Source organism: Balearica regulorum, chromosome 7 (genome assembly GCF_011004875.1).
Source record: "Balearica regulorum gibbericeps isolate bBalReg1 chromosome 7, bBalReg1.pri, whole genome shotgun sequence".
Classification (NCBI taxonomy): domain Eukaryota; kingdom Metazoa; phylum Chordata; class Aves; order Gruiformes; family Gruidae; genus Balearica; species Balearica regulorum.
This window is the reverse complement of record NC_046190.1, coordinates 8,209,209-8,224,893: the sequence shown is the minus strand read 5'-3', so window position 1 is coordinate 8,224,893 and position 15,685 is coordinate 8,209,209. Positions and strand designations below refer to the sequence as shown.

General features: G+C 40.4%; 1 protein-coding gene across 3 annotated transcripts in view; it reads right to left on the bottom strand.

Annotated features, from left to right (window-relative positions):
• Window positions 1-436: 436 nt before the first annotated feature.
• HSPA12A (heat shock protein family A (Hsp70) member 12A) overlaps window positions 437-15,685 on the bottom strand; it is a 66,960-nt gene continuing 51,711 nt past the window's right edge. For 2 of the 3 annotated variants that reach the window (XM_075757818.1, XM_075757819.1), the window contains exons 7-12: window positions 9,394-9,565; window positions 6,549-6,635; window positions 5,873-5,977; window positions 4,528-4,786; window positions 2,773-2,876; window positions 437-1,308 (exon numbers count right to left, since the gene is read on the bottom strand). In XM_075757818.1, the coding sequence (XP_075613933.1) occupies window positions 674-1,308; window positions 2,773-2,876; window positions 4,528-4,786; window positions 5,873-5,977; window positions 6,549-6,635; window positions 9,394-9,565 (1,362 nt within the window). In that variant the 3' untranslated portion in view covers window positions 437-673. The remainder of the gene's footprint in view (window positions 1,309-2,772; window positions 2,877-4,527; window positions 4,787-5,872; window positions 5,978-6,548; window positions 6,636-9,393; window positions 9,566-15,685) is intronic. The other variant, XM_075757817.1, reaches the window with a different exon arrangement.

Genomic DNA, 15,685 nt, shown 5'->3' with positions numbered 1-15,685 from the left:
CTGGAGCAATCAATTTTGGGCTCCTTTTATATATTTTTATATATATATATATATATAAAATTTCCTAAATCTAATTTTAAGGATTTCTGAGGATTTTCTTTTCAGTGGGATCACAGAATTTAAGAAACTCAGTTCCCATTTAAGTCATTGATTTTCAGCACTTAAAATTTTGATAGCACAGGGCAAAATCAAAAGAACGTTATAGACTACTATAGACTATTAATTTGTTCCCATTGCCAAAGGATAGTGCTGTTTAAACAGATACCCCACACAGATACACCCCACTACAACAGCCACGGGGGTTAGTGAGTTTTTCTTGGAAGAAGAAGAGGAAGAAGGCGGCGGCAAAGAGATTACGATTTTATATCTTTTTAACTAACCATCAGGACCCAACAATAATCAGTATTTACTTAGTAAAGGTAGATCTTTAAGCATGCTTGAGTAACTTGGGAACTTTTACTACCTCTAGAACTTTTGCTCCCAACACTTTTTAAGGGTCTTTCAAAATCCAGTCTTTGGTCATCAAAGGGCACAAATATGACATACCCCACCCTACTAGCTGTTCTCATATAGCCTGCTGAAATTCAAGTTGATTACATGATATATGAAAGTCAAAAAATGGAATAGTGGAAGATCAGTCTCACAAACAGGCTGTGGTGGGGAAAATGGGCTGTTAATAGTTTAAGAAATCAATACCAACTTTGACACTTTTAGAGGTGGCAACATCAATAGCCATAGCTTTGATTTCAGTGTCCCCAAACTGCATTAGTGTTTTGATTTCCCGCCGGCTTGGCACTGAAGCATCAGTTCCTGTGAGATCCAAGCGAAGGGTGCCACATTTTTTCACTCCAGATTCGGTGATGAAGCTGACATTATCTTGTTCTGAGCTATAGATATTGATCACTATTACTAACTGAGAAGGTTTGGCAGGTGTGTAACTGCGTGTCACAGTTTCTCCAAGGGCTACAGATTGGTCAGCTGAGATAAATTTGTCAAAGACATCAGTGCACCAGCGTGTGCCATCTTTGATGAGAAGCTTCTCTGGTGGATGCTTCCCTTCCACAAACCGATTGAGCACACCCACACCGTAGGTGAGAGGTGAACGCCGCACTTTGATGACAGCAGGGTCTAGACCAAAGAGAACAGCTCCTTTGAGGATAGTGAGCCCCACATCCTGAGGAATGATGACTCGACATCTCGAACCAAAAGCGCTCTGGACAGCTTGTTGGAGTAAGGGGGATTCAGCGAAGCCACCCACCAGGAACAGAAACTTGACATTGGTCACCTCTGGCTTATCAAACACATCACCTAAACAGAAACAGAGCCCATTCAATAGGGGAAAAAAATCCACTGTGACAAGGCAATGCAGGTGAAACTCCTAATGTCTGACCGCACTAAATGTCCCGTGTACATGCACAAAGTCTGAAACTGCCACATCTATGCCCATGCTGCCATTCTCATCATGCAGTCTCTTCTGCACTCTATTTCACTGTGAATGGAAAGTTACCTGAAAGCAAGCAATCTGAGTGGCACTTAAAATAGAATTTTTATTTAGCTTCTACCGGTAAAGGGAGACATGGATTTCTTGCAAAGAATCCTGCCAGTCACATTATGGGTGGTAGGGAAACAGGTATCATCTTGCCATTTCAAATGTCAGTGAGATATTCCCAAACCTAACCTATTCACATACTCCACTGCATTCCAGATAAGTCACCCCATTTTAAATTCACTTATTATTTCTGACCCTAACATCTTAACCACAATATGTACCATCTGCAAAATAATACCTCCTTACATTTTTACAGATGTTCCTTCTTAGCATAAGCTCACATCCCCTACTTTCAAGAAAATCATACAGTTCAGTTGTCAGCTCACCCTTAGTTCAAATAACTGAGGCAGCATGACCGAGGTATCTGTCACAGCTATTGTAATTCTAGATTTCTACCTCCCTGCTCACATATAAGCTGTTCTGTACTAGTTAAGTTGTGACCTCTCAAAATTTATCTAATAATTCCTCACATATAGTGAGTAAAGCTGGATATTCCACTCCAAATACAATTCCATTAGTGCTTTGTAATGTGTAGAACAGAAATACTTCACTCAATACATATATTACACTCTACTTGATACAAATCCAATCTTCCACCAGGAAGACTTTAAAGAATAAATTTCCTGATAAGCCTATGTCACTTCCCATTACTGGATAAAGAAATTCAGTGCTGCTTAAGCCATGCCTGGAAGTACTTTTACCAGGATGCATCATTTATTATTTGTGTTTTGGAGATGTCAGTGATTTGGACAGTCATAAAAAAATGTGACTTTCTAAGTCCTTCCACTGAGGAGAAATGAACTAGAGCTCTTAATAACAGGAATAATGAGAAACTAGTTACATCTCTGGTATTATTTAGTTGTTGCCTGAAACAGGAAAAAGAAAAGCAGGATCTGGGTGAGTCAGTGCATTTCAGCCTTCTGAACGCTTGCAGCCCTGGAAGTACAGCGTAATTGAAGCTTGGGCAGTACCAGGACTGAATCACACTCAGTAACTAGTACGAAAACCAGGTAGGAATACGTGTTAAGGTGATGTCCTTTACTTTTATTATTTTCCTAACTACTTTGCAGAGAACTACAAGTTTCAGAACTAAATTCCTTGCTCACTAGGTGCATACTGGGGGGGGGGTGGTTAGACTTTAATTCCAGTTACTGGTTTGAAACAGGTAAGCAAAGCTTCAGTTTCAGCTCAGTCGGAAAGCGGAATTACACACATATACGTACTAAGGTGCTGAACAATCTGGTCAATTGTAGGTTTGAAAAGAGCATTCATTGCATCCGGGCTCATCCTCAGCATTCCCTGGGAGGACCACTTCACAAAGTCCACACTGGAAAAGAACAGGAAGGACATTAAAACATAACAGCTGAGCTGTAAGAAACAGCAAGCACTCACAAGACACACTAAATAAATAAATGAATGAGTTTAGGGAATCTGCACGTATTTTGCTTGGAAGGAAGTGCCTCACCTCACCCTAGCCCCACACCAACTGCAACAATGTAAAATTTGAAGGGAGAATTGCTATTGTTGCTTGTCTAATGGTTGTTTTCTTTGCCTGATTGCCTTCTGTAGCATTACCAATGCTCAGCTGCTTCCTACAACAGCTGGCAGTCAATCCAGTGCTCGCTCATCTGAAACAGCACTGATTCATCCCCAGAAGGGCAACATTTAGATTACAGCAGTAGCAGGCCAAAGCCACTGGAAACACACAAGGAAAACAAGCAAGTATGCTCAGGAGGCAGAAGGGAGCACAGCATTTTTAACGAGGCATAACAGTTGTTAAGTGAATACAGGCATTATGTTATTCCATCACTGATAGACGTGCATACAGCTCAGTAATCTCACGCACATTATATGTCCCCTTTATACTCTTTCTATCCCATTATCCAATTAATTTCATTTCAGTTGAATGCAACATTTAGCATTCCCCCTAAGATTCACCATTAAGACTCTTAGTTAGAGGGAGATGGTCTTGTGAGGGGGAATATTTCCAGAAAGTTTTAATGATTTCAGAACTTCAGTCTCATATAGGAAGTGACTCCAAGCTGGATTCCCAGTCATTTAGGCTTAAAGTACAGTTACCAATAACTTTAGGTAGAGATGCAAGAGTTTCAGCCTGCATGCTACATTCAACATTCACTAGATTAAAAAACACAGAAAGAAGCCAAAGTACAGGTACTAAATATCACATCATCTGCTCTCAGGTCCCAGGCATTCTGCCGCGGAATCACAGGCCCTCTTGTTCATTCTCTTTGATGCCATTAATCTCCAGGTATCCTGTAGTATATAACTTCAAAAGATGCAAAATGCCCACTTCTTCTCTCTCCTCACTTCCCCTTGTGTAGCAGCCCATCATCTTGTCATTTAGGGTGCTTTCTTGATATTAACAATCAGGAATTAAAAACTCTGCAGGAAATTATGTCTCTGCATCTACGGAGCAAATTATCTAACTGTAACATACTAGGAGAAAAGAAAGCCTGCCATCACTTCAAAAGAAGAATGCTTTCCTCTTGCAGAGCTCAATCCTTGTATTGTTCCTAACTTTTCTCAAGTCATGAATATTCTTACACATCTCACTCAAGATCTTTGATTTGTTCCAGGGCCCAGGCCTCTAAAAATTAAGGTTTTAGGGAACTAACTTTTAGACATCAAATTCTGTATTTGATCTGACCTTCCTAATTAACACATAAGAGACTCAAAATATACAGTCAAAGTCAGGAAAGTGATGCAGTGGTGGCTTAACAAAAATCATAGAAAGCAATACCAGGAGAGTGCAAGTCTTATATAGAAAAGCTTTTGCAAGAGATTGATCAGAACTTTTCATTCTGGAAACTGCACTTCAGGCAATTCCACTTTCTCATCCTTATCTTACATTTTTGCATTATTATCTTTCAGTCTATGTGTAATTAGGATATTTTAATTATTTGTCTTTGCTATCAGTAGTTAATTCTGCATCCATTTCGGGTCAGTCGTGTACTCACTTGCTTTTCCTCAAGGCATGTTCTACACTGTGACCTCGAAACTTCTTGTAGTAGTCAATGAAGGAGAAAGGCAGAGTGATGTTCAGTGGATTGGTCCTGTCTGGAGCTGCTGCCCGTTTACGGGACTCAAATGCTATCATCAGATCTACCCAGGCAGCAGGACGCTTGATTTTAAATTGCTCAATAAAATCTTCTCCAAATATTTTACACAGGAGCTTTTCAAATTCATAGTCCACACCTAGAGAACCATATGGTCCACCTGTATTACAAACAAAACACAGCTTTAACATTCTATGCTGCTTACCAGATTTCAGGTTGACCAAATACACATCAGATTGACACTACTAGGACTGCCATAGGAGAAGGTCTACAGAAAGAGATATCTTTTCTAAATATAACAGTTGGTCTAATACAGAACATAATCTTACCTTTGCTTCACTTTTACTCCTATAGCATCATAGCCACTGTAACATTACCACTATAAAACAGAAACATTTTTATTAGAAGCAAAGGAAACTGCCTCTTTATCCACACACGAGAAGGTGTGAGTTGGACTCATATTCAGGAGCAGACAGACTCAATGTAGTGTCCCATTTGCTCTTACTAGGTTGTTTCCTTACAGCCACCAAGACTGAGAACGTTCAGTGACAAACCATACAGATGAAGACTAACTCAGTATGGAGACACAGGAACAAATAATAGGCTGTCTCATGTGGCTAACAGCTTAGTCATGGGATGAAGCCAAAGGGGATCTGGAGTTCAGGATAGAAATACCAGTCAAAGAATTGCACTTTATATCTTTGCTGCAGACCAATCATTGTGCATTTTTCCCACGGGAGTGTAGACCCTCCTTGTTACACTGTCTGTGAAATTACTGGAATATATAAGCTTCCCCTTAAATCTAGGGAAACTTCTGTTCTGCCAACAGTCACTTCACAAGAATCTTGTTGTGATGCTCAGCTATTTGTATCTCCACAGTAATCTCTGAAGAGCTGGACAGAGCAGCAATACACAGGTGACCTCTCAAAGGACAGGAAGATGACAAGTCTACTAGCAGAAGTCAGACCAGGACCATGGCAGGAGGTCATGGCCTGAATGGGAGTGAATAACACAGGAGATGGCAGTTCCTTACCCCTCCAGCATGAGGTTTACCATCCCAATGCGTCAGAAGCATTAAGTGATTTACTCGTCTGCTGACCAGCGGCTAGGTTATACTAATTTTGAATGCTGGTCTTATTTCAGGAAGAACTGTAAGTGAAATGTAATGAATAATAAAGGCATACATTTCCTTCATTGACAAGTAAAAATATTACATAAATAAAGCAAGCAGTGGAAGTGACATTACCTGTTGCTTTGTATAGCTCCTTAAGATGTCCTTCAGGGAGCCTGATCTGATGGACAGTCATATCCACTGTACCTCCTCCACTATCAACAACGATGTAACGGTCACCTAGTTTTCCAAAGGAATAGGCAAATGATATTTACGTTAACATTATTACAATGGCATATTGCAATGAAAACTTCTCAGGGGCATTATCACCACGAGAGGTAATAACTTACAGAAAGTCATGAATGTCTATGCTGAAGACTTGATCTTTGTTAGTAATTATAATGCAATGATCGACAATAAATTTGAAAATCGGATGTCAAAAGCTATTGGTTTAGCACAGATGAAAAGTAGATTAGTAGTATTGCTCATGCTGCTAGCGTACATTCTGGTAGGTTACCTGATTAATACTATGGCATATTTACAAGGCCTATTCTGAGGACAATATTCTGGTTGCGTTTTAACACCTGGATTCCTTTCTACCATCTCCTTAATAAACTGTATTTTGCTAGAGCATACAGAATAGCAGTTCAGCCTTAGTAACTAAGAGCAGCACATAAACTTGTATTTTTTCCTTTTCCTATCTATAATCCCTGTGAGAACAAAGCAGTGCACAGCACATTTGTGCAAAACACAATGTTTGCCTGCAATATAAAACCAGTGAGAGCAAAGTTTATTCAAGAAAGGACACTACCTTCCTCCAGTTCGGACCAGATCTCTCCTATGACATTTTCCACCAAAAAGGTACGACTCTGTCGATTACGACGGACGTGTTCCTTAGCTAATCATTGACAGAGAAAAAATTACTGAGTATCAGAAAGCATGAAGAAGTTGATATCATAAGGTGCAGAAAACAAAAGCACAAGCAGGCTGACAGATCTGTGGGTATCACTTCTTAACAAAACAAATGAACAAAAATTATTGCATTAGACTCGGGAACATTATAATGTTGTTCCTAGAAACAAGGAAAAATGTTTTTCAGCCACACTGATCTTCCTGATACTAACTGGATTAAAACAAATAACCTAAAATGAAAGCTATAGACAGACCTGATTTTTTTTTTTTAACACATTCTAGTTTTTAAACCGCTGCCTGGCACCAGGTGGGCCCACAGCCAGCTGTGCCGGGCACAGGCTCTACCGGCAGGCGGCAGCCCCGGCCTGCTGCCAGACCCAGCCGCGCTGCCCGGGGGAGCGATCCTCACGTCTCCAAAAGCACTGCTGATTTTGGGGGCTCTGGCAAAGATGGCCCCAAAGCCTTCCAGGATGTTGGTCTGTCTCAAAAGAAGCAGCCAAAAGCTCTGGTTCTCAGATTTATAACTTCTTAAAGCCACAGTGATCACCAAGTCTGACCCTCATTATATTTTAAATATACACCAGTTAAAAACTAAGCATAATCTAGCAATACTACCATAAGAATAAGTTAACTTACAAGACTTAATTGCTACTTAGGCATTTAAAAGATGCAGAACAGTCTGTGAAGAGAAGCAGAGTAGTGAGAACCTTTGCTAATATGCTTCGTAATCAAGCCCTACAACTGATCAAAAAATCATTCCCTGTGTAATCTTCACTCAACTTCAAAGGCACTTCTAGGAAACAGTACAGAAGAAGAGAGACACCTTGTCCCGCATGAAAATACCATTCTGAAAACATCAGCAAGCAAATCGCTGTATGCCTTCTGCTTCTGATGTCTATAGTGCCTATCATCAGAAAAAGGCCAGCGGCTCCACTCACACCTGTACCATCCCCATAAAGACCCCATCAGGCGGACAAGCCGCGTCAGCCTCACTGCACTGACTTAGCAGCACACAGTGAGAGCTTAAATGATGAAGCATTCAATGACAGAGCAAGCACTAGGTGCAAGCAAGGGCCTGACACAGAGCCCACAGAAGTCAATGGGAGTCCTTTCATTCACTCCTGTGGGCTAGAGGTGAACACCAGAGCCAGTCTTTAACTACAACCGAAGTAAGGTTATCCTGGCTACTATGAACAGTAAAAGTTTGTTTTGACTTCACAGCAATAATATGGTCCTTGGGAGTGCTTCTCTCTGTTTATATTTAAAGGGTTTTTCTCCTTAATCTGTTCTCAGCTTGTCTTGGGTGCCTGCCATGCCTTTATGAAATTTTAATTCTAACCCCAAATTAATTCACTCCAAACTTTGTTTTCATTAATTTTGACGTGAAACCTTTCTCATCCCCAATAGCTTTTACCATACAAAGTCAAGAAGGAGAATGGTACCCCCTCATCCAAGTGTAAGCCCGTTAGCAGAAATGCATGATCTGCCAGATTCTGCACAGCTGCTTCAAAACCTTAACCAGAGAAACTCTTTTCTTTGATTATTTTCCCAGAGGCAAATCCCTGTGTAGCCTGAACATGAGTTCGTGTAAAATCACATGAAACTGGAATAGTTCAGGACATGAACGAGGGGGACAAAAGGCAAAGGGCCCCTGAAGGGACTGTGTCCTGTGCTCTGCGTGGGCCTCCGTAACACTGAACACATCTGACAATTGCTGGCTAGGAAAGGCATGAATTTGAGAGAATGACATAGTGACTCCACCTAACTAAAAAAAATACCCTCCGGTAAGTACAGGAATAGCTTTACTAGCTTAATCTTCCATTTACCTCTGCTGTTTTGAGCTAGTAAATGTGATAAAATACAACTTATTCTGAGAAATTCCTTCTGGGGTAGATTGACACACTACCACTGGTATCAGTGCAACTATTACAATTCACACAGATTGGAAATCTGACCTGACGTGCAGCAATCACAACTTACTCCTCCTTCGTTTTCCTATTCTTTTTTTTTTTCCTATTTTCCTCCAATCTTAGGCAGGACACCAAGCTCAAAAATCTTTGGTGATGAAGAATGTTTTGGCCAGTGACTTACACTGGAGTCTGATCTCTGTCCCTCATTGTAAGTCAACTTCAAACAATGATATTAGCAACAGATCCCAGGTCAAAAAATCAGAAGTGCCTTATCTAGTTGCTCTTCTATAAGTTAATTAATTGTTGTATTCCAATACTTTGTATTCTCTCGAGTATTGAAAGTAATTAATGATATTTCATAAAGATGACATCAAAAAAGTATTTGCCAAAACTCTGGAACACCTCAGACTAAAAGTCTCATTGAAAATCCAGTTACTTAACATTGCTTTAATAATGCAGCTAATCAAACACATAATTGTTTCCAACAAATTAAACTTTAAAAAAATGATCCAACATGAAGCATTGATTTTAATTAAGGCAGAAAAATACCGTTGTGAAAATACTATGCCTCTCCTAAAAGACTCCCAACAACAAGGTAAGGCAATGAAGCTACCTGCGTGCTAAAATTCAAGTGTGGGCAAACATGTCTGCTGGATCAATGCCTAAACTAGTCTAATTACAATAAACAGCAACACAGTTTAGAAAAGGAAACTCATGCTAGCCTGAAACATTTCAAGAGAGCAAAGACAACAACAAATGGTAAGAAAACAGCCCTCATGGACAAAGCAAACTTAGGCATAAGAATCTAAAGAAGTGAGTTAATAGAAGTAGTACCCTGCGTAAATCCAGTTCCAATAGTGTCACTTGGGCTATAACCATTGACAGGTGCCCGACTGCTCAGGTCTATCATCTGGTGCAGGCGGAGCTTTCGGCAGTAGATAGAGGCAGCCTCGGGTTCCAGGGCAATGATCAACTGCTCGGGATTTTCAGGAGATGCCAGTCCTGCCTGTGAGAGACAATGGATCAGAGAAGTGGGGTGGGAAATACCCTTTTCAGCAAGTGAACAGGCCTTTCCCCAGCTCCCGGTTTCAGTTAGGTCAGCCCTCCGAGTTCAACACACAAAGAAGCTGCTGCTGTTTGCTAAAGTCTTGATCTGGGAATCATCCTGCCCACAATATATAGCCCAACTTCACAGGCTGTAACAGGGAAGTATGCATGCACTTAGCATGCTAAGTGTCTAACCGAGTAGCTGTGTACATGACAGGTGGGGAAAGGAAGAAAGTCGTTTTGAAACCTGTGATGAATGGCCAAAAACCTGAACTCCTAATTAACCTGTGAATCTGCGTGCTAAGAGGGCCCCAATCTGCTCTAAAAAATGAAGGAATACCTTTAGCCTTTCCTCCCCACAACGATATTTTAAGTATGTCTTTCTTTATATCCCAGATACATACAGTTCTTGATCAAATGGACCCTCCCTGCACTGTATAGCTTACTAGGGATATATGACACACTTTGCCAGTAATACATCTTTTGACTTAAAACCCAACATTTTCTATTTCAAAATCCATTGCTTTTAAGCACATTCACTTTTGTAACATCTTCAAAATGCTCAGTTTATTCAAGGACTCAAAATACAATAGGGCAGGTTCCCTAAAATGTAATGGGAACAAGCCTAAAAATAATCCCATGTTGTAACATCAACATTTGCCATTCTTTCTATTTTCTCTCTGGATTTTCAGCCTCCAGACACACAGATTTTCAAGAAGCCACAAGTTCTCATGTAACCACATCACTCTCAGAGCTGGGCTTAAAGAAAAACATCAAAGAGCAGTTGACAAAATTGTGTTTTCATTTCTTTTCTCCTGTACTTCTCCCTACCGTATGATTTTCTGTTAAAATAGATAAAAAATCTTTCAAATCTTTCTGCTCAACTTTTGGTTTATCTGCTGTCGTGTTTCAGTTAAAGGCTGATTACTAAAGCAACCTAGCAAACAAAGAAATGTATGAACATTTTTCTGCTTCCACAGGCAGCCTTCCAGCAAACCTTCCCTTCAACTCATACAGACGCGTCGAGGTGGCTCCAGAGCATCCCCAAAAGAAGGCAGACTCACATGGAAAGACTGCGGACCTGGACTGGAATTTGGCTTCCTTCATACAGCTACGCTATGGGCTGTGGGAACTGCTGACTAGTTTACACCTGCAGCTAGAAACTCAAAGTCAAAAAGTACTTCTTCAAAAAGGAATACTGGGGTAAGACTTAGAGACATAAAAATCGTTCTTCACATTTACTGACTCATTTTACCCTCTCCATTTTAATAAATAAGAGAACAGATTTTTATAGAAAGCATCTTCCTCATGGTTGATAACAAAAAAGGAAAAACAACAAAAAATAGAAAGTAATGGTTAAGCTAATCATGGTTGCTCATTATTTTAAAAGAACTATGCATGATTTGGATTATGGTCACTTTACATCCTTTCTTGCTGTTGGGCAAAACTTTCTGCTTCAGTTATGTCCACTGGACTCAACAGCATGATCTGAAATCAGTGGAACTCTCTGGGAAGGAGAACACTGTGCAAATACCACAGAATATCAAACCTTGCCAGCTATGTTGCAACCAAACTTTCAAAATTTGGAAAATGCAGATTTACAGCAGCCATAGTAACCCTAAAAGATATAAAAAGACTATCAATCACGCACAGGTCCAGGCCAGACTCTCCTGCCATCACACCACTCGCATGCAAGCATGCTGGCAGGCAGAGGCTTAGATAAAGCTCTGGAGTGGTACTGGGGATGACGACGAAGTTCTTGCGTTGTGCCTTAGTATAAACCCGATCTTTCCTCCAACCAATCTGGATGTACTAGGCACAGCAGGGCAGGTTTCATGCCAGCTCACTTCAACATCTACACAGAAAGCTTTAATTTGTTGCATCGGAAAGGGCAACATTCAAGATATGAATCAATGCATGGTCCCTGACAGATACTTATCTAATCTGCTAAAGAATTCCACAAATATATTGTTTCCCCACACAAACTATCTTAGCCCTTTACTGTCTTTGCCTTTAGAAAGTTTTGCTAAAAACCTAATCTGAATCTTTCTTGCTGCAATTTTAAGGCCAGCGCTCCTTGCTCTATCCAATAAGGGCATGGAGAACAAATAGCTCCCCACTACCCTGCAACAGTTTTCACGTATATTAAATCCATTATCATGTCTTGTGAGAGCTTTGAATCTGAGCAGCAAGTGATTTTCTTAGTATCCAGCAACATGGATGAACTTAGCATGCTCAGTCTGCTCCATGTACTGGGCATATGTTAGTAGCGCAGACAAAGCAATTCTTAAGTCTCATGTCTAACCTACACACTAAAAAAGAAAATTGTATTTTAGGGAAAAAATACTTTGTTGCTAAGGATATTAAAATCCAAGGGCTACATCATAAAGCATTTGCAGAGGTGACAAGAACTGAGTTGCACGCACAGGGAATGCACTAGTATTTCCTAACTTGGGGGGGGGGGGGGGGGGGGCGGGAATTGTATTAATTGCAGAGTCATCCATTCTAGGGGGGATTTTGGTACAAATTTCCAAGGCTGGTTCTGCTAAAAGAAAACAGTAAACCATTAACAATAACATTTGCTTCCTCCCCTCCTCCAGCAGAAATCTGTACCATGAACTTTTCACATTGCAGCCTGCACATCAGCAGAGGAAGGCAGTGACCTGCAGTGGATGGACTCAGATCCACGTTCTCGGTCCCTCCAAGTATAGCAGATGCTATTCTTGCTACTTTTTCTCTCTAGATATTATTTTAACATACCCAAAATATCTCCTGAGGAAAACATTCAACAGAAATGACAGTTTTTAACAGTTCAAAGTAGAGCTGATCCTAACAGAATTTCATGAAGAAAATGTGAGGGGGTTTTGTAAAAAGCTTTCCTTATAGTTTGAATGGTCAGTTACAATGAAGAAAGTGTTATTTCACATCATAAAAAGACCATACAAAGAATCTTGTGCAGTGAAATGTACTTGGCATCCAACATATATATATTATTATACGTAGTATGCATATATATACATATATTTTCATATATACATATGTACATATATATGGATCAATACTGACTCTATTTCATATGTATGTAGTATTTCTACTTAGATCATCAGAGATAGTACATTAATGTACATATATATCTACACACAGCATAGATGTAATGAGGAAAAGGGGAGACGAGAAAGAAACATGAACACATACATACTGCTAGAGAGGAACGGAGCAATGAGGTTGCATTAATACAAGCTCTGAGAAGATGAAGAGTTAGGAGGCACTACCTCTGTCCCATCATTACAACTGAGGAGAAAGGTACAGCTGGGAGAAAAATACCAAGCATGCAGAGAAACAGGAGTGAAAACAGCAGGTGCTCAACGCGAAGAAACAGTGATGCAGTCATTAAAAATATTAACTGTTGAAGTTTGGGAATTTGCTGTATTTTACATTTGTTCCTTTCGATCTGCCTCACTCTATGCCCTCGCCCACTGCTGCCCAAGTACAACTGTAACTAAGAACAGAGATTCATAAGTTAACAGGCTTGAATGGGACAGATCTAAACAACGTCTCGGTGTTCAACATCATATAGATCATTCTGGCAGTGGGACAGATTCATCACGTTGCTTTGTCTAGGGCAGCTTATAGCAGACTTTATAACAGAGCCATGTCTTGATTCTTGTCTGCTAAGGAGATTTTCTTTCTCCTGTTATACTCACTAGCAGTATAAACCCAGTCATCACTTATGAAACACGAAGGAAGCAGACAGCGGTTTTCCCAAAAACGCAAACGTGGAAAACCCATCATGGAATTACAAAAATCCTTTGAGCACCAGAAAGTTCTTTAAAATGAATTTATTTGCAGGACATCGCTGCATTTATATACCTGGACACTGTGAAAAGAACTACATTAAAAGAAAGACTGCCCCAAACTCCCTTTGCTCACCTGCCTGAGCACTAGGATTTCATGCTTTGACAAGGGAACTCCCAGACTTTCACTCACTCCAGTAAAACATGTCTGTGAGCTGGTGCCAATGCATTGCTGCTCATTTGCCAAGATGCATCATCAACAGCAAACCTCAGAGCGCTTCAAAGCCTCACGTACTGAGCACAAATAACTTTACCATCCAGATGCAGGTGATTTCTCAACCTGGCGCGCTCACTTTGCTTTTATAGCCAGAGATGTGTCACCAGACAAGAGCCACAGCTGACCACAAATACATTCTTAATCCTCTGAACAGCGTCAACATTAGCAAAAACTGAGGTCTGGACTGTAGCTCAGTAGAGCAGTCTAAGCACTTCCAGAGAACCAAATGATACTCACTCATTCCACACACAGAATCATCATCACCACACATTAAAAGATCCTATTTTTAAAACCCAGCCTCACACGCCACGAAGCACAACAAAAAAACCCAATGTCCATTTATTTATTTTTTAAATTATTGTAATGTATATGGCCTTAAAGCTAGTACTGCAGTAGAATATTCTGTGTAGTTTGAGCCTTTTTAAAAGCCAGAAGGTAGACCTAGATAAAAAGCTCCCATTTCTGAAAGCTGCCATAATTAGAAGCATCAGCATTTAGCTGGAATACTCCTGTATTTCATAACACAGCCAGGCAGCACGCTGTTGCTCTATCAAGCTTTATTACACCATAGTGACCTCAGAATAGCACATTCAGAAATACACCATCATTGACAAGTTACATGTTTCCTATTGCTATCCTTTCAAGCTATTGAAAGCAAAAGTTAAATCTCCTTTTTTTGCTTTTTCAGAGAGATACAGCTGGCATCTTAGCATCTTTTTACAGGTAAACAAAAAAAAAAAAAAAGCCCGAGTACTGACGCATAACACAAGGATCATGCCTTAAATGGAGTACACCCATTTCTTCGAGCTATAAAACTGATTAAAAGTACTGATACCAAGGTCTTAAATAGGGGGGGACAAAACCAAAATTCACGTACAGAAAATAGTACTGCATCTGTTGAATTTAAGACACTGATTTATTACTAGAATCGTATGTTAAATGGAGTCAGCCCCATGATTTTATATTGAGCTTTATTTCCTTGAGCTTCATCTGCCTGGAAATCCTCTCTTTCTCTCTTTCATGTACACACATTTCCTCTTCACTCAAAAAACTTTAAAGTCAGACTTGTTTTCTGAATACTCAAACTTCTGAAATCTCACGGTGCCTGCCATGAGGGCTGGGAGACTCTCAGCTCACATCACAGCTTTTCCCGTTGTCAGGGAACACCTAACCATGCTTTCCTGCACACAGCAGCCTATTTCCAATCATTTCTGAAGCTCTTGCCCTTCCATCAGCACTGGGTGATAACACAGGCAGGCACACGCACTTTCACAAGATCACTGCATTAGACCATTAAAAAGGGCCAAAACTGCAGAATGAAACCGCACTAGGGGCACAACAGCAATAATCAAAACACTGCCCTGTCTTGCGCAAACTTCCCAAGAACTTTTCTTGGTCCAAAAAGAAAGTATTTGTGTTAAGTTTGTATGTACAATAATTAGACTTTTCTGTCCCCGAGGTTGTGTGTGGGCCAGCCCCTAGGCGGTGCTACCCTGCCAAGCTAAGAGGGAGAGCTTGGGGAAATGAAAACATTAAATAAAAAATAAAAGATGAGGTGCATTTTACCCCACACTTATACAGTATTAGATTCAGATGGTTCTTGCACCTCAGTGTTATGTTAACATAGGCAGAAAAGCCTCAATCTGTTAAGATGCAGCTGTACTATTATAAAATCAGCATCTTCCTTATGGCAAAAATACGGTGAAAATATGTATTAATCTTAACATAGCCTCTGAAAAAGGTCCAAAAAAGCAAAAGAGAAATGGTTAAGAGTTGGTACATATTGGAAATAATGGAGGTACAAAGGAGCCCTACACAGATTTAGGATCAATCAGATCTGTGCAGGCAGTCTGGTCTTGAGCCCTATTTCACTGGAATCTAGAGTCAGGGCCAGAACCAGCTGCAGCTGGGTCTCGTGCAGTGCTAATGCTCACATTAACTTGCAGAACGGTGGTCTCCACCACTGCAAGAGGAATACAGAGGCCACTCCAACCCCTTGATTTCTCTT